The 16,795-nt window shown below is 36.4% G+C and overlaps 1 protein-coding gene across 3 annotated transcripts in view; it reads left to right on the plus strand.

Moving 5' to 3' along the window:
* Nucleotides 1–16,795, plus strand: part of ARFGEF1 (ARF guanine nucleotide exchange factor 1) — a 154,580-nt gene that overhangs the window by 125,470 nt on the left and 12,315 nt on the right. For all 3 annotated transcript variants that reach the window (XM_087864843.1, XM_087864842.1, XM_045800693.2), the window contains 10 exons: nucleotides 1,250–1,290; nucleotides 1,385–1,554; nucleotides 1,921–2,072; nucleotides 2,210–2,382; nucleotides 3,173–3,333; nucleotides 4,315–4,445; nucleotides 7,582–7,711; nucleotides 8,815–8,950; nucleotides 9,031–9,169; nucleotides 11,088–11,160. In XM_087864843.1, coding sequence (XP_087720969.1) covers nucleotides 1,250–1,290; nucleotides 1,385–1,554; nucleotides 1,921–2,072; nucleotides 2,210–2,382; nucleotides 3,173–3,333; nucleotides 4,315–4,445; nucleotides 7,582–7,711; nucleotides 8,815–8,950; nucleotides 9,031–9,169; nucleotides 11,088–11,160 — 1,306 coding nt within the window. The remainder of the gene's footprint in view (nucleotides 1–1,249; nucleotides 1,291–1,384; nucleotides 1,555–1,920; nucleotides 2,073–2,209; nucleotides 2,383–3,172; nucleotides 3,334–4,314; nucleotides 4,446–7,581; nucleotides 7,712–8,814; nucleotides 8,951–9,030; nucleotides 9,170–11,087; nucleotides 11,161–16,795) is intronic.

The following is a 16,795-nucleotide window of genomic DNA, read 5'->3' on the forward strand; positions in this document are numbered from 1 at the left end:
GCCCAGCCTGGTTTGATCTTGGCTGTAGCACTTACTAGTTCAGTGACTTTGAGGGGGTTATTAAATATCTTTGTGCCTCAGTTGCTAAGTTTATAAAATTAGAAGTAAACTAGTCCCTACTTCACAGGCTATTTGTGATTATAAAGTGAGTGGTTATATTCTAAAACACCTAGAATAGCACCTACTTTGTAATTGTTGGTAACTATTACTGTTACTCTGATAACTTTTTCTTTCTTTTTTTTTTTTTTTTTTAAGATTATTTGAGAGAGAGAGAGAGAGGGTGAGCAGGGGGGAGGGACAGAGGGAGAGAGCATCCCAAGCAGACTCCACAGTAAGCACAGAGCCCGGACACGGGACTCAGTCTCATGACACTGAGATCACGACTTGAGCTGAAACCAAGGCTGGTCGCTTAACCAGTGGAGCCACCGAGACACCCCAGATTACTTCTGTTTCTAAACTTAATATTTGACCTGCTTCTGCCTTTAAGGTTACCTCTTTGCTATGCAAATCCTATGGTACACAGTGTAAATTGAGGAATATCAGTTCACCCTGGAAGGCACATCAAGCCCTTGGTTACAAACCCAGAGCATCGGTAAAAATGCAGACTTTAAAAGAGGACTAATAGGTTCATGACGAAATCTGTTACGAAACTTTGAAACAAAGAAAAAGCTCAGTGGAGAAAGCTGGGCAAAGCTGGACAACGCAGCTGAACTCTAAATATTTGAATTTTCCAAGGAAAGTTATTTAGCCACTTCTTGGTTAAACTATTAGAGATTATTTGCAAGCTTCTGTTGCTTGTAATTTAACATAAATGAGCTTTCCAATCAAGTGTATGTTACTTGTAAAAACAAAGTAGAATTTTTTATCTTAAGAACATGTTTAATGCTAGTAGATAATCAGGAAAAATTGAAAAAAATCTTCTGTTTGGTACTGTGCCAGTTATGTTAGTTTTACAAATTAATATTTTCCTTATCCTTAGAGTCTCATGTTGATATAGTGTTTGTAAGCTTACTAATAAAATTACAACAATATATTCTTACTCTGTTGTATTATCTAATGCAAAGGAGGGAGGGAGGAACATCCAAACTACTTGTTATGAAATGATATGTTAAAACATTCATTTGACTACCTGATTTTTTGTTCCCTTAAACCAGATTTAAAGTAGCAAGTACCTCAGGCTACTTACTTTTGAATTGATGTAACAGACGTAAGACTTTATAAGTTTTTGAATTATGTTTCTTTTCTTTAGAATATTTACAGGGTCAACAAGGCTAGATGGAAATGCTATTGGTAAGTATGTACATTTATTTCACTTATAAATTGGGTTTTTGGCTAAAAGACTTGAAAGTTAAGCTAAAAAAATGTAAATCTATTTATGTTATAGTGGATTTTGTCCGTTGGCTCTGTGCCGTGTCTATGGATGAATTACTTTCCACTACACATCCAAGAATGTTTAGTCTACAAAAAATAGTAGAAATATCATATTACAACATGGGAAGAATAAGATTGCAGTGGTCTCGTATTTGGGAAGTTATTGGCGATCATTTTAATAAGGTATTTGAATAATTGTACGATTTGCTTACATTTGTAATGTTTTTTGTTTAAAATTCCTTATACTCTAATTGAGACGTTTTTCCTTTTTTAGCTTTTTAAATTACATTTTTGTAATTAAAATTAGAAAACCCTTTGAATCCCATTTTTGTTTTTTTGTTTTTTTAAGAAGTGATTGCTGTAGGTTTTAAGAATTTAGTTAAAATATGTTTTTGTTGTTGAGAAATAGTTAGTACACCTAGTGTCTTTGTGGAGAACTTTAGGATTTACTTATCTATGCTATTAGTCATATATTTTTTCTAAAACAAAAACGAAGAAATAAATTTTCACTGCTGACATTAGCACCCTATATTTCTCTTGCCATTGCAGGTTGGCTGTAATCCTAATGAAGATGTAGCTATTTTTGCAGTAGACTCCTTGAGACAATTGTCAATGAAGTTTTTAGAGAAAGGGGAGCTTGCTAATTTCAGATTCCAGAAGGATTTCTTAAGACCATTTGAACATATAATGAAACGGAACAGGTATTATATTTGTTGAATTGCTTAATATCAGAAAAATACCTTATTATTTTCCACAGCAGGGGGAAAACAGAAGAAAGGAAAAAAAACTGATGGGTTTTATGTATATGCATATCCAAGCAATTATATTAATATTTTAGGTCTCCAACAATTCGAGATATGGTTGTACGGTGTATAGCACAAATGGTTAATTCTCAAGCTGCTAACATTCGGTCTGGATGGAAGAACATTTTCTCTGTGTTTCATCTAGCTGCATCCGATCAAGATGAAAGCATAGTAGAACTTGCATTCCAAACAACAGGGCACATCGTCAGTGAGTATTCTTCTGCCTGTGTTCAAGTTTAAAAAAAAAAAAAACAAAAACAAAACAAAACTTTAATTTGTTCAGAAGATAATACAAATGTCATGGGCCTATTCTGGGTTTTAAGTTTACTAAGTTTTGCCTGTAGAAACAGAGGACTAATGACAATAATATTGTTACTACGTTATTATAGTTAACATTTATTGAATGTTTACCATATGGCAAGAACAGTAAGCACATTGAGTGTGTTTCCTTCTGTCTTTACAACAACTTTATGAGATAAGTATCTTCAGGAAACTCAGGCCCAGTGAGATTAAGTGACCTGCATAAGGTGCATGATGGAGTTGTTGGGATTCAAAGCCAGGGAGAGGTTTTTGACCGCTCCATTACACAGCCTCCTTTGACTATAAGGGAGAAGTAAATACTGAGGATGTAAGTTAAGCCTGTCTGAAAGATGATAATGATGACCATCATCATTTTTCATAGATTAAGAGACTGAAATACAGATAGGTTGAATGTAATTTTGTATATTCAACTCAACAGCTACTGATTCAGTACCTAACTGTGTACTGTCACTATATTACGTGCTTGGTTTATTGTGCAAAGAAAACACAGACCTCTGTCCCTCTCCCCACTACTCAAGACAGTTAAGTAAGCAGTAATGACAGATACGAAGCCCTGTCTGTTAGACATCAAAACCCTTCACCTTTAAGTATGCTTTACAACCGGGGGTTGGTGGTTTTTGGTGCAGTTAAGAATAATTGAAATTATAATTACTTTGATATATTTTCCACCCTTTTAGCTCTTGTGTTTGAAAAACACTTTCCAGCGACCATTGATTCTTTCCAGGATGCAGTGAAGTGTTTGTCTGAATTTGCGTGCAATGCAGCTTTCCCAGACACAAGTATGGAAGCAATTCGACTTATTCGCCATTGTGCAAAATATGTGTCTGATAGACCTCAGGTATAGCATCATTTAGTAAACAAAATTTTGCTGGGTATTTATTTCCAGTCTGAGATCAAAGTTTATTTGGGAATTGAGGGGATATGAAGCACTTATTTTTCAGTAAACCCCAAAATGATCTGAGCTTCATTCTGACTTAAGTGATTAGTAATGATAGCTATCATTTATTAAAGGTGTCAGGGGTTTGTTTTTCCAAGTGTAATGATAGCTGTCATTTACTAAAGATGTTAAGTGTTTTTCTGAGTATTTCACATGTATTAACTTGTTTAATGTTCTTAACTTTATGGGATAGGTAGTGTTATAGCCCCATTAGAGGTAAGGATTCTGAGGCACAAAGAAGTTAAAAAATGTGTCCATGGTTGCAGGGCTAGTAAAGGAGACCTAGGGTTTGAACCAATCCTGTGTTTTTTAGCCATTAGCCCATACTGTTTAATGCATGTGGTGCTGTGGAGTACTGAAGTTGACTGTCTGGATGAGTGTGGACTTAAGCACTGAAGTAAAAAGGTGAATTGGCAACTTGGCTGCCAACCTTAACTTGTGTATCTGAATCTCTCTCTGTAACTGTCATCAAGAGAAGTGACGCATTATAGATTTGGTAGTAAGATTTTTTACTACATACTAATGTGGACCTATGGGGTGCTTAGTACTTTTTACATACATTGACTCATTTGACCTTCACACTTCCCAGGGCGGCTGATAAGGTTGCATGTGTCATAACCAGGGAAATGATAAAAATGGAAGCCTGACTTAACCTGGCAAATAGAATAATACAGAAAAGCTGATGACAGAGTTGAAACTGAAACCAACCTCGGGATTTTAGTGCAGTGCTCTTCATAGGCAGTTATAATCTCCATCTTTCTATAAATTGTTGTTTATCAAATTGCTCACTTTCGATTTGTAAAGCATTTAAAAAATTTTTTTTGAGAAATAATATACAGGTGTTATGTTTTGCCTTAAGTATGTCTACCTTTCTTCTTGAAGGCTTTCAAGGAGTACACAAGCGATGATATGAATGTGGCGCCTGAAGACAGGGTTTGGGTGAGAGGATGGTTCCCAATTCTCTTTGAGTTATCCTGTATCATCAATAGATGCAAATTAGATGTAAGAACCAGGTAACAATCAGTGTTTGTAACTACAATTTTGAAAGGCTCACTCTGACTTCAGTTAACTTTTCTTACGTGAACATAAGTTCAGTAGTGGAAGGCCATATGTCCATAAGTCATGTGTTTTATCAAATTCAGTAATTATTTGATAGGTGGATTTTAAAATGTTAAATGGAGCAACAGTAAAAATGGAAATACTACTTTTCCTTCAGATTTTAGTCTAGCATACTACTTTGAGTTTTAGCCTCTATGTTAATTTAATAGTTTACACATTCTGTCTTTCATACATTTGTTTCCAATTAAAAATTGAAGTTAGTGGCAAAATTTATTTTATTTCCTGATGAATGCTAGAAGAATTTCTCAGTGCACATCGTTGGTGAACTCTAGACTAAAGAACCATTTCTCTTTGAAGACTGGTCAGTAACACAGTTTTGAATCATGTAGGTCTATTAAAAAAGAAGTAAGCTCTTTCAAAAGTATATTCTCAATAAAAGATCTATATGAACGTCTAGTCCATTTGTAAAGAAACTGTTATGGATATAATGTAACTGGGTAAGCATTCGATACACACTTCTTAAATGTTAACAGCTCATGTCAATCCCATAGTAAAAATTTTATCCTACATTTTTTACAACCAAATTGAAATGACTAGTTTGTGTATCCTGTTACCTGTCAACAAGTGCTTGAGGCAGCATGAGTTCAATTACATGTTTAAATGAAATCTGTCTTTTATGTATTCCATCTTCTTTTTAGGGAGAATCATTAGTCATTTGGGCAGTTAACTTTGTTGAATTTTTTTTTAATTGGAAAAGTAGTATATACTTGTAACATATCAGTGATAGAACTATAATGAAGGAGTGACTCTCTCCTTCCTCCCCTTATGCCACAACCACCCTCATCCCCATCCAAGGTAGAATTTGATATATATCCTAAGAAATTTCATTTTTATTTGTTACAACAAATTTTTATAAAATGAGGTAAGTAATCCAAAATAGGACTTAACCCTTGGGAATTTGTCATAGAATTTAGTAATCACAAGAACAGTATACAGAATTTTAGATATTGAGAATTGTTTGGCAGTGCACCTGTTAGGAACTTGATAAAATTCAAGGTAGTTCCTGATTCATGTAAACTAACTTACTGAGATTTACAACTTTGAATTGTCCAGCCATGTCATTGAAGCAGCTAACATATGACAGACACATCGTATAAACACGGCACCCCCTCCCAGCCCTTGTTTCTTTGTAGAAATTTGAGGGACCTTCCTGCTTTCTTAGTTTTTGAGCTTGTCCTTGTCTAGGACTGTCCTGCTTTCCTTCTTGCCATATCCCATGTTCGGATTATGGATGAGTTCTAGTTGTTAAAGAGAAGAGATAATATGTATTCTAGTTAATAAAGGAGAAGAAAAATATGAGTAAGCTTTGTTCAGTAATGGCTTTTTCTTACTTCATTCCAGGATTTGTAAGGGCTGATATTTAGATTACATTTTAAAAAATGTTCATACCATGATTTGTATAACAGGTTAATTACACAGTACTTTCACATGTGTTCTCATTTGATTGCCTCAAAATTCTGTAGGTTTAGGGTTGGTTAATTAACCTAGGGTCTCACATACTCTTTTTCCCTGTACCAGCAACTTAAATATTGCTTTCAAAAAGATTTCTTGAGCAGTGAAAATTCTCAGAAACCTCTGTAGCTCTGTGTTTGCTTTGTGGGCCTGGAAGAAACAGGATTCCCACATCCCCTTACCCCTAGCTGTGGGAGTTAGCATCCCATTCCTTAGAGTGGAAGAAATGGATTTCAAGCCCAGGAGATGGAGGAAGAGGGAGCCTTGTTCCATTTAGGGGAAACATGAATTCCAACAGGCTTCTCTCAAAGAAGAGAGTATGTTTCTTCCACAAATTTCTTACTGCGGTTCCTTTACTTTTCATTGTACACATTAGGTGTCTTATGGATCACATAAACTGCTGTGAACTTGCTGTAGGGCCAAATGTAGTTTACACGTTTTTTAACAAATATTTAGTTAGAACCTGCAATGTGCCAAACATATATTAAGCCCAGAGGTAGCATAGGAGCAAATGAGCTGGACTGTGAACCGTTCCTTATGGAGTCTCTCAAATAACATTTTTTTCTGGCTTACCATCAGACTGTTTAGAAATATAAACCTTTTTCTAAATGGAAAGATACCTATTTTGCTAGAAGAAAGTAACATATAGAGAAAAGATCAAGCTTTTTAATGGTTACATGAAGGGATTATTATTTAGAGGAAGCTAATTAGGAATCAGGAAGGCAATATTGAGTTTTAATTTTAACACTTATTCAAAAGACAGTGAATGTGCTGCTAAGCATTTTATTTGTTCAGTAAATACTTACTGTGTTACTCCTGGGTGACAAGAATTGCTCTGTCCCTGGAATATAGTAGGAAACAAACTGCTCACATGAATGTCTTAGTGGATCAGTTTTATAAATCCTTTTGTTCAGGGATACTCTATGAACAATTAAAGTGTTAGCTAAAAAGTCCTATAACTCTTTGAAAAAGATTTCCCAGAAATTTTATGATGATCATTCACAATCTTTAATTTCATTTACAATCTTTTTTTTAATGTTTTTTATTATATTATGTTAGTCACCATACAGTACATCCCTGGTTTTTGATGTAAAGTTCGATGATTCATCCAAGCCTCACTCAAAAGAATAGAAAAATCTAAAATGCAGTTTTTATATTCTCACCTCAAGAAGCTGGAACAGCAACAGAGGGACAGGCCTAATCCATGCACGAGGAAGCAGTTGACCAAGATTAGAGCAGAAATCAATGAATTAGAAACCAGGAGTACAGTAGAGCAGATCAACAGAACTAGAAGCTGGTTCATTTACAATCTTGAAATGCTAGAATGATGGGATGGGAGTGGAAGAAAAATGAAATAAAACATTTTAAGGCCATGGCCTTTGGAATTTTTTCCTATATGATGCCTCCCAAAGAAACCTGTTTTACTGTGGAAATTTCTTAAAACTGAATATCTTGTGTTAGTTTAAAACCAGTTTTAAACTTTTTTAGTAGCTTTACGACCTCTAAAAACTATATTAAGAGGGGATTCTGATGTGGCATACTTTTTTGTATTATAGCTTTCCACTTTTATCATTTTAGGGGTTTAACAGTAATGTTCGAGATAATGAAAACTTATGGCCACACTTATGAAAAACACTGGTGGCAGGATTTATTTAGAATTGTTTTCAGAATCTTTGACAACATGAAATTGCCAGAACAGCAGACAGAGGTAAGAGAAAAAGTTAAAATGTTCTGAATATTTTCCCTAATACAGTAGGGAAATCAAGTCATTGATCAATTAATAGATCAAATCAGGTACCTGGAAAAGAAAAAAAGTTCCTACAGGGTTTTTCATTATAATAAAAAGTATGTCTTCATAAAGAACGAACACTGTTTGGGGGAGAACTGAGTTAATGAATTGGTTGTTTTCATTGTTTTTGTTGAACTTCCAGTTTCTTTCCTCATTTTAACATTGCCACAACTACAGACACCAGAAGCTTTCTTTGGTATTCATAGTGACTTACTCTGAAGTGAGTCAAGAATACATAGTAATAAGTTTCATTTATTTTATTTCATTGTCTTTTACTACAAACTAATATGCATCTCAGTAAATGCAGGGAGAGAGCCTCAAGTTTTCTTGTTTTGTCCCATACAGCTATATTAAATGCAAACATTAGGGACTCTCTGACCTGCACGAAGTTTTACTTTAGATCTGTGATTTTTAAATCTACAGGTAGACTCTTACCAAAAACATCTGATTAAGTAGACATATGTATATGCACTGGCACAAAACTGTATATGAAAATTATCAGCTAGTCCAGATTAGTCCTTTATGTACTTGAGAAAAATAAATTATTTACACTTACTTTGTATGGCCCTGTTCACCATTTATGGTATTTTCAAGTAACTATACTTCATGAAAGTTTTATTTTAAATTTATGCTAAACCTACTTGGATAAATTCTTATTTCCTTCCTCTTTATTTCTCTTTTACCTTCTGTGATATTATGGAACAAGGCCAGCTGTTGATATTCGTGCGTATTGTTTGAGAAGAGTCATAATGTTAGTAGCAAGGCAATTCAGTGATACTTTTTTAAAATCAAAAATAATGCAAAAAATAGTTAAATTATTTTCTACATAAATTGTTACGGAATAATGGAGAAAAAATAGATCTCAGATACTGGGTCAAGGTGAATATAATATTCTAGAGGGAAGTAAGTACTCTGAAAGGAACATGGACAGGCTTAGCTTTTAAATATGCAAACATATTTCTTCTTTAATTCTGGTTGTTGATGAATGGTCTGACCTTCTTTTAATGACTTTTTTCCCATAGAAAGCTGAATGGATGACTACGACTTGTAATCATGCACTTTATGCGATCTGTGATGTATTCACCCAGTATTTAGAAGTACTCAGTGATGTACTTTTGGATGATATTTTTGCCCAGCTATACTGGTGTGTGCAGCAAGGTAGGTCTATAGCAAATAGTGACACAAATGTCAAATGTGGCCCTGGCAATACATAAATGAATTGCTCTTTTCTTTTCCAGACAATGAGCAGTTAGCACGATCTGGTACAAACTGCTTAGAGAATGTTGTTATTCTGAATGGTGAGAAATTTACCTTAGAAATCTGGGATAAAACTTGTAACTGCACACTGGATATCTTCAAAACCACAATCCCACATGCGTAAGAAGATTTTACTCAACTTTATATTCGTATGTTGAAAAATAGACAAAAAGTTTGATAGTAACTTGTGATTTTTTTTTTAACAGAAATTCTTTTAAAAATACCTGAATGTTCCATGAATTTGTATTTATTGCAAATCAGTCTCCTATAAACCATAACAAATACTTCAATTAAATTCTTTATAAACCAGACACTTCAGTCTGATTCGTCATATGGTCATTGGTCATAGTAAAGTGATTCTACTTTAATAGGGTTTTATTTATCCAGATTAAAGCAAGCAGTGGTTTTGAATTTTAAAAAAGCAACAAAAATACTAAACATGTATTTCAGTTACTGTAGATTTAATAATCTAAGGAAAATTTATTTGCAAATATATTTTGAAGTTCATTGTCATCATCTAATGAATTCGGAATTGAATTGTAGTGAAGGAGTTTTTATCAGTGGAGAAACTAAGACATAGTCTCACTAAATGACTAAAAGCATCCCTATTATTTATAGGACATACTTGAATTTACTTCCAGCTCAACCTTTGGGGCTCTCAGACCTACACAAAATTTTACTTTAGATTTACAATTTTTAAATCTACTTAATAAGATGTTTTAAATCTTACTTAAAACATCCTAAGTAGATACATGTGTATGTACTGGCATAAAACGATGTATGAAAACTAGGAGTTCAGGGGCGCCTGGGTAGCGCAGTCGTTAAGCGTCTGCCTTTGGCTCAGGGCGTGATCCTGGCGTTCCGGGATCGAGTCCCACATCGGGCTCCTCCGCTGGGAGCCTGCTTCTTCCTCTCCCACTCCCCTGCTGCGTTCTCTCTCGCTGGCTGTCTCTCTGTCACATGGATAGATAAAATCTTTTAAAAAAAAAAAAAAGAAAACTAGGAGTTCAGTTTTTCATCAAGCGTCATAAACTTCTTCTTGACATGAGTGAAAGATGTTTGCACTGATATGATCCCCTTGTAAGTAGCTAATAGGACATTGGAAGTCAAACAAAAGGGCCACACACCTCTAGGAAAGCAGTCTCTAGGTGGGTCTATACTAAAAGGACAAATATTGGCCAACTGTTCTTATTTTTTGTGCACATTTTGTTGGAACAATGTACTTGACAAATGATCCATTTTGTCAGTTTATCTGTAGCCCTTATATCAAAAGACAGTATGAATATTTGCCTAGCTGTTGTCCCTGTGAAGTCTTAACAAAAACCAGCCGGGCTGAACATTCTTTTTTTGTTTTAAGAACTGCCTCTGTTTTAATTTTTGAATTACAAATTCAGGTTAAGATACATGATCTTAAAGATCATCTAATAAGCATTTCTTAATAGAAAATAACTGTACCAGAGTTCTTTCCATATTAAATTGAAATGATGTATCTACCATCTTTCTACTCCATTTCCCAGGAGCTACTGCTTCTCAGAAGCAAGAACTTGGGTCTTAGTCATCTTTTATTCCAAGTACCCAGTCCAGGGATGGCAAGTTAGTTTCCTCTTTTGGGCCAAATTTTATTTCATTTATTTTTATACATTAAAAAAAAAAATAGAATCTAAAGAGTTCTGTGAATTTTTGAAAACTCTCAAACTTTTCTCAGTCTCACTTTAGGAAATATTTAATGACATTAATACTTAGAAAAAGTGAGTTTAAAGTTTTTGAAACTTTTCAGAAGTGTTTTGTTTTGTTTTTTAAATGATGACCAGAGTACCCTCTTGATTATATTATATGCTAGTCACTTGTTTTCTGGAAATACCTATTTTAAACTTCTTACTAGATTTTTTTTTCAGCAAATGGCTTTTAGCAGTAGTCAGAGAAGGATTATATTGTTTGTGGCATATCCTTGTGATTTTTTTTATGCCTGTTTTAAAACATGTTGGATGTGTCATGTTTCACACTCACAGTGATTGGTGTGATTTTTGGTATTTTAAAGGCTCTTAACCTGGCGTCCCTCTTCTGGAGAAACTGTTCCCCCACCTCCATCTCCTGTGAGTGAAAAACAGCTGGTAAGTTTTCATAAATAAATCATTTTTTTAAAATTGCTTGTGAGAAGTAATTTTACCATGGGCCACATTCTTTTATGTGAGTCCAGGTCTTCAAAAAAGATGGCATAAATCTGTCCAGAATTCTTAGGTTAAGCTTCATAGTGGTAAATTTCCCAAGTGGCTAAAATTTATTTCTTTAAGTGCCGTGAAGGAGGTATTTTAAATTATTTTATAATATAGATGGCCTGAGACATAGAGTAAAATGATGTCATGAGTTTTAAGAGCCAGGTATGAGATTATGTAAGGATTTCCATGCCAAGGGGCACCTGAACAGTGCATTCGGTTAAGCATCCACCTCTTGATTTCAGCTCAGGTCTTGATCTCAGGGTCCTGAGTTCAAGCCCCACATGGGGGCGGGGGAGCATTAAAAAGGATTTCCATGCCAAGCTAAAAATATTATTGGGTATTTATTTTAAAATTTTAATTTGGATACAGTTTAACCTATGAGAAATATTACAATAACAGTTCAAAGAATTTTAATATACCCTTCGCCCAATATATTTGTTTTCTAGGTCCTCCAAAACAAATTACCACAAATTTAGTGGCTTAAAACAGAAATTTATTGTCTCCCAGCTTAGGAAGGCCAAAGGCCCCAAATTAAGGCCATTAGCAGGCCGTGTTTTCTCCAAAGGCTTTAATGGAGAATCCTTCTTTGCCTTTTTCAGCTTCTAGTCAATGTTGGCAACCCTTGGCACTCCAATCTCTGCCTCCATTTTCACATGTCTGTGTAAAGTCAAATCTGTTATGTGTCATATCTGCCTCTCCTTTCTCTAATAAGGACACTAGCCATCTCTTATGTCTATAAGATAAGATAATAAGCCACCTCATCTCAAAATCTTTAATTTAATTACGTCTTTAAAGGCCCTATTTCCAAGTTACCTTCATAAGTACCAGGGGTTCCAACTTGGATATACCTTTTTGGGGCCACTGTTCAACCTATTGCAGTTTTTACCCTCTGGGACCCAAAAATTCATGTTCATCTTTCAGAAAATGTATTCATGCCATCCCAGTATTCCCAAAAGTTTCAAGTCATAGCATCAAGTCCAAAATCTGATCTAAACGTCATATCAAAAGTCCCAAATCTCGTCATCACAGCCATCTAGATCAGGTATGTGATCTCTTCTGGGGGCATCGTCCATGCCCATCTGTGGACCTGTAAACCTAGAAAACAAATTATCTGCTTGTAAAATACAGTGGTGGCACAAGCATAGGATAAACATCCTCATTGCAAAAGGGAGAAATTGGAAGGAATAAAAGGGTTGCTGGTCCTAAACAAGTTCAAAACCCAGCAAGGCAAATTCTGTTAATTTTCAAGGCCTGAGGGGCGCCTGGGTGGCTCAGTCAGTTAAGCATCTGCCTTCAGCTCAGATCATGATCCCAGGGTCCTGGGATCGAACCTTGAGTCGGGCTCCCTGTTCAGTGGGAAATCTGCTTCTCTCTCTGCCCTTTCCCCCGTTCGTGCTCTCTTCTCTCTCTCTCCTCTCTCTCTTAAATAAATAAATAAAATCTTCAAAAAATTTCAAGGCCTGAGGATAATTCTCTGTACCTTGATACTTTGCCCTCTGGGCCCATGGCTCCTTCATAAGCCCCTGCAGCTCTGCTCTCTAAATCATTTCTTCTTAAAGGTTAGCATGAATTTGCAGCCATGTAGCCGATCTCCTGCCTGTAGAATCCCAGAGATCTGATAACCTTCCTCCATTTTATCCTATGTCTGTCTCTTTCAGTCTAGGCTGGCTCTGTTTCTACTGGTGTATCATTCTTAAAATCCCTGTGGGTCTCTTGTGTATGTCAAAAGAGTTATTCATGGAACCTTTCTGGATAACTTCATCTTTCTACCAGGCTTCTGCTTAGATGTTTGATTGGATCCACACACCTAATCTCTTTCAACAAATGCTGTTTAACTGTCCAAAGAAATGCTTTCGTAACAGTGAATTTTCCAATTTTAGCATCCTTTGCAATCTGGACAGGCCACGGTCCTCCCAAATTACCAAGTGCTAGTTCCTTTTTGCTTAGTAGTTCCCTTCTTGAGTGTATCTTTCTAGCCTCACATTTTTCTGTAAATACCAAGGAGAAACCAGGCCACACCTTTAACCTTTTGCTTAGAAATATCCTCAGCTAAATATCCAAGTTCATCACTTACAAATTCTGCTTTGCACCCAGTAGTACAACACAGTTGAACCAAGTTTTCTGCTTCTTACAACAAGTATCACCTTTCTTCCATTATCCAGTAACATGTTCCTGATTTGATTTCCTTCTGAGACCTCACCAGAAGCACTTTGAACATTCATATTTCTGTCCACGTTCTATTCCACAACAATATATGTATTCTTCAGGGTGATAGAAGACAAGATTTCTCCATCCTGCGTTTCCCCGCCTCCTGCATCCTCACCAGAATCGCATTTAATGCTACTAATAGTCTCTTCAAGGCAGTCTAGGCTTTTTCTGTCATATGCCTCAGAACTCTTCTGGCTTCTACCATTACCCAGTTCAAAGCCACGTCCATATTTTTAGGTACTTGTTATAGCATCACGCCACTTCATGGTACCAAAATTTATATCAGTCCGTGTTCTACCAGAGAAATGGAACCAGTGGGAAATACCTGTCTGTATCTGTGTGCGTGTGTGTAATATAGGTATGTGCATATATCTATCTTTTTTTAATTTAAATCTCACAGAATTGGTTTTGCAGTTATGGGTGTCAGTAATTTGAAAACTGTAGGGTAGGCTGGAAAGTCTTGGGCAGGAGTTGCTGCTGCAGTCCACAGGCAGAATTACTTCAGGGAGACCTGAGGCCTTTCAGCGGACCCCATGAAGCTCCAGCCTTATTATTAGGATAGTCTCCATAAAGTCGACTGGCTGTAGATGTTCACCACCTCTACAGACTGTCTTCACAGCAACACTTGCATTTGTGTTGGAACTGAGTAACTGGATCCTAGAGCCTAGCCAGGTTGACACATAAAACTACATGACACCACGTTTCTCCAGATGTTCTCATTTCACTACGTTTGCTTTATCATTTTCTCCCTCCTTCCTTCCTTTTTCTCTCACTGTCCCACCCCGCATTCAGAATTCTTTGAAAGTAAATTGAAAATAAGATGTCCTTTTATCCCTAAATTCTTTAGTGTTTTTCCTTAAAAAACAAAACAAAAGGAAAACACTTACATAATCATAGTGCCATGAACAAAATCAGGAAATTACCATTGAAACAGTACTGTTATTTAATCTGGCCTTATTCAGTTTTAAACCCAGGAAGCCAGAGGTAGCTTATTAGTGTCCATTGGTCCATTTGTCCACCCCCACAACTTTTAAATTTCTTAACTGTCAGTGGCTAAAACTTCGATTTCACAGAAAAGTACTGCTCTGAATGTATCTTGAGAGAACAGTCCCATCTGGTGGATTGGGGCCACGCTGCTCTGTGATGCTGATCTGTCGGAGTCGTCTGTTCGTTACAGACTCCACCACTTAGGAAGTCCTGTTTCAAGCCAAGAATGAGCTTGCTCTCTTTTTTGTTTTTCTTAAATTTGGCCCACGTCCTGCTTGCTTTGTGGGCTTTTGTTTTTCCTACCTCTGCTGTATAGTATAGTAGTTCACAGCGTGGGCTTCGATGCCAGACCCAAAATGAAATCCTGGCTCTGCAGTGACTAGCTCTGTGGCCTCAGCAATTACCTAACCTCATGTTAGAGTGAGTCTGGTGATGAGAGTTACGTCGGGTAATGCACATAATGTTGCTGCAGCTGCATGTGCCGGGGTGAGTGCTCAGGGGCTGGGCTGCTGCCGCATTCCATGAAGGGAGTCACTGGTGCCCCTCAGGACCTGCTCACAGTCTCCTCTGTGAGCTGCTGCTACCCCTCCTTTCACTGTGCTTTCCTTTGCTTTCTCTTCTCTGTATGACTTACAGTCTGCCAGTAAATTGCAGTATTTTACTCACTGCCATTCTCGGCTGAATATTTCTTGCCGTGCACTGAAGGACTGCTTATTTATTTACTCTTATTTGTTTCTTTCATTAAACTTTTGTTTTAATGGGTCTCAAAATTCTGTGACAGATTTTTGGTCAAGTGGTTTCCATTAAAAAGTACTGATTTTAAAAACAACTTAGAAAAAACTAATAACTTTAAAATTGTGCCCCCCACACACATAAAAATGAAAGGTGCACAAAACATTCTCCTTTCCTTCTGAAGGTTTTATGATGCATTGTTATCATTAACCACTCTTTTACTATTAAACCGAAATGGCCAATTGGTTTAAACATTTCCGAGACAGTTCTTCCACCACTGATGAAGACTGGGGTGGCAGGTATCGGAGATAATATTCATTTAGCCTTCTGAGCTTTGTGGGCAGACTGCTTTAGTGACCCCCACAGCAGCCATCTGTCTCATGTTACGAACAGCAAAATGGCCCAGAGGGGAATAGTTAGAGAAGCTCTCCACACACATAGGCTTCTCAGGAGCCATATCAACTATGGCGGCATCACCAGATTTCAGGAACTTTGGGCCGACTTCCACTTCCCAGAACAACAATCAGTCTTCTCCTTCATTTCCACAAACTTGGAAGCAGTGTGACCTGTGTGACAATTCAGCACAGGTGCATATCCAGTACTGATTTGGTGAAGGACTATTTTTTAAAAATTAAAAATAGAAAAATACCCAGCTAATGTTTTTTTGGGCGGGGGTAGTACAGAAGAAAATAGGGTAAAAAAATGCAAGCCCCCTTCAACCACAACTCCGGTGTTTTGTTTTTTTTTTTTCCAAGATTTTATTTGGCAGAGAGATAGCGAGAGAGGGAACACAAGCAGGGGGAGTGGGAGAGGGAGAAGCAGGCTCCGAGCTGAGCAGGGAGCCCCATGTGGAGCTCTATCCCAGGAACCTGGGATCATGACCTGAGCTGAAGGCAGATGCTTAATGACTGAGCAACTCCAGTGTTTAATACTGTGATATATATCTTTCTAGTTGTTTTCCATACATTTCTATGTATAGTAAATATTAATTATATGTAGTTTTTCAAAAAATGAAATCTTATTTGGATTGGAGACTAACATTTTAAGAGATGTCTCCACTTCGATACGTAGAGATTTCTTTCATAGGGGCTCCTCCTTTTCCACTAAAGTGTCCTTTTTTAAAGGGGAGGTATGGGCATACTTCTGGTACACAGCTGTTCTAAAAAATGCAAAGATTACCAAAAAATCATCCTCATTTACATTGGTTAATCAGAAAAATTGAGAAGGCAATATGCCCTAATGTTAAAAAAAATTCCTCTGTTACAAAGGAGACTTTTTAAATCCCCACTACTGTGACTAGTTTTTGTGTACATTTAGTTTTCTGGGGAGAAGCTTCTTAGAAATCATGAGAATGTTCAAAAGAGCCAATGACCAAAAGAATTTAAAAACCAGTGCCTTCCAAAAAACAAACAAACAGTGCTTTTCACTTATATTCGGGAAGACAATACATTTTTTATTCTGTCAACTGATTAATTTCCCCCTTACAATATACTTCTTAAAATGTACAAGTTAAAAAGAGACATTTGGTTTTTATATAGTTAATTTTAAACAACAAACATTCCCTTAAAGGACTTACAAATTTAGAAGTGTTGTTATATGCATT

The sequence above is a fragment of the Ursus americanus genome, chromosome 9 (assembly GCF_024610735.1).
Source record: "Ursus americanus isolate L20-20 chromosome 9, mUrsAme1.1.p, whole genome shotgun sequence".
NCBI lineage: Eukaryota > Metazoa > Chordata > Mammalia > Carnivora > Ursidae > Ursus > Ursus americanus.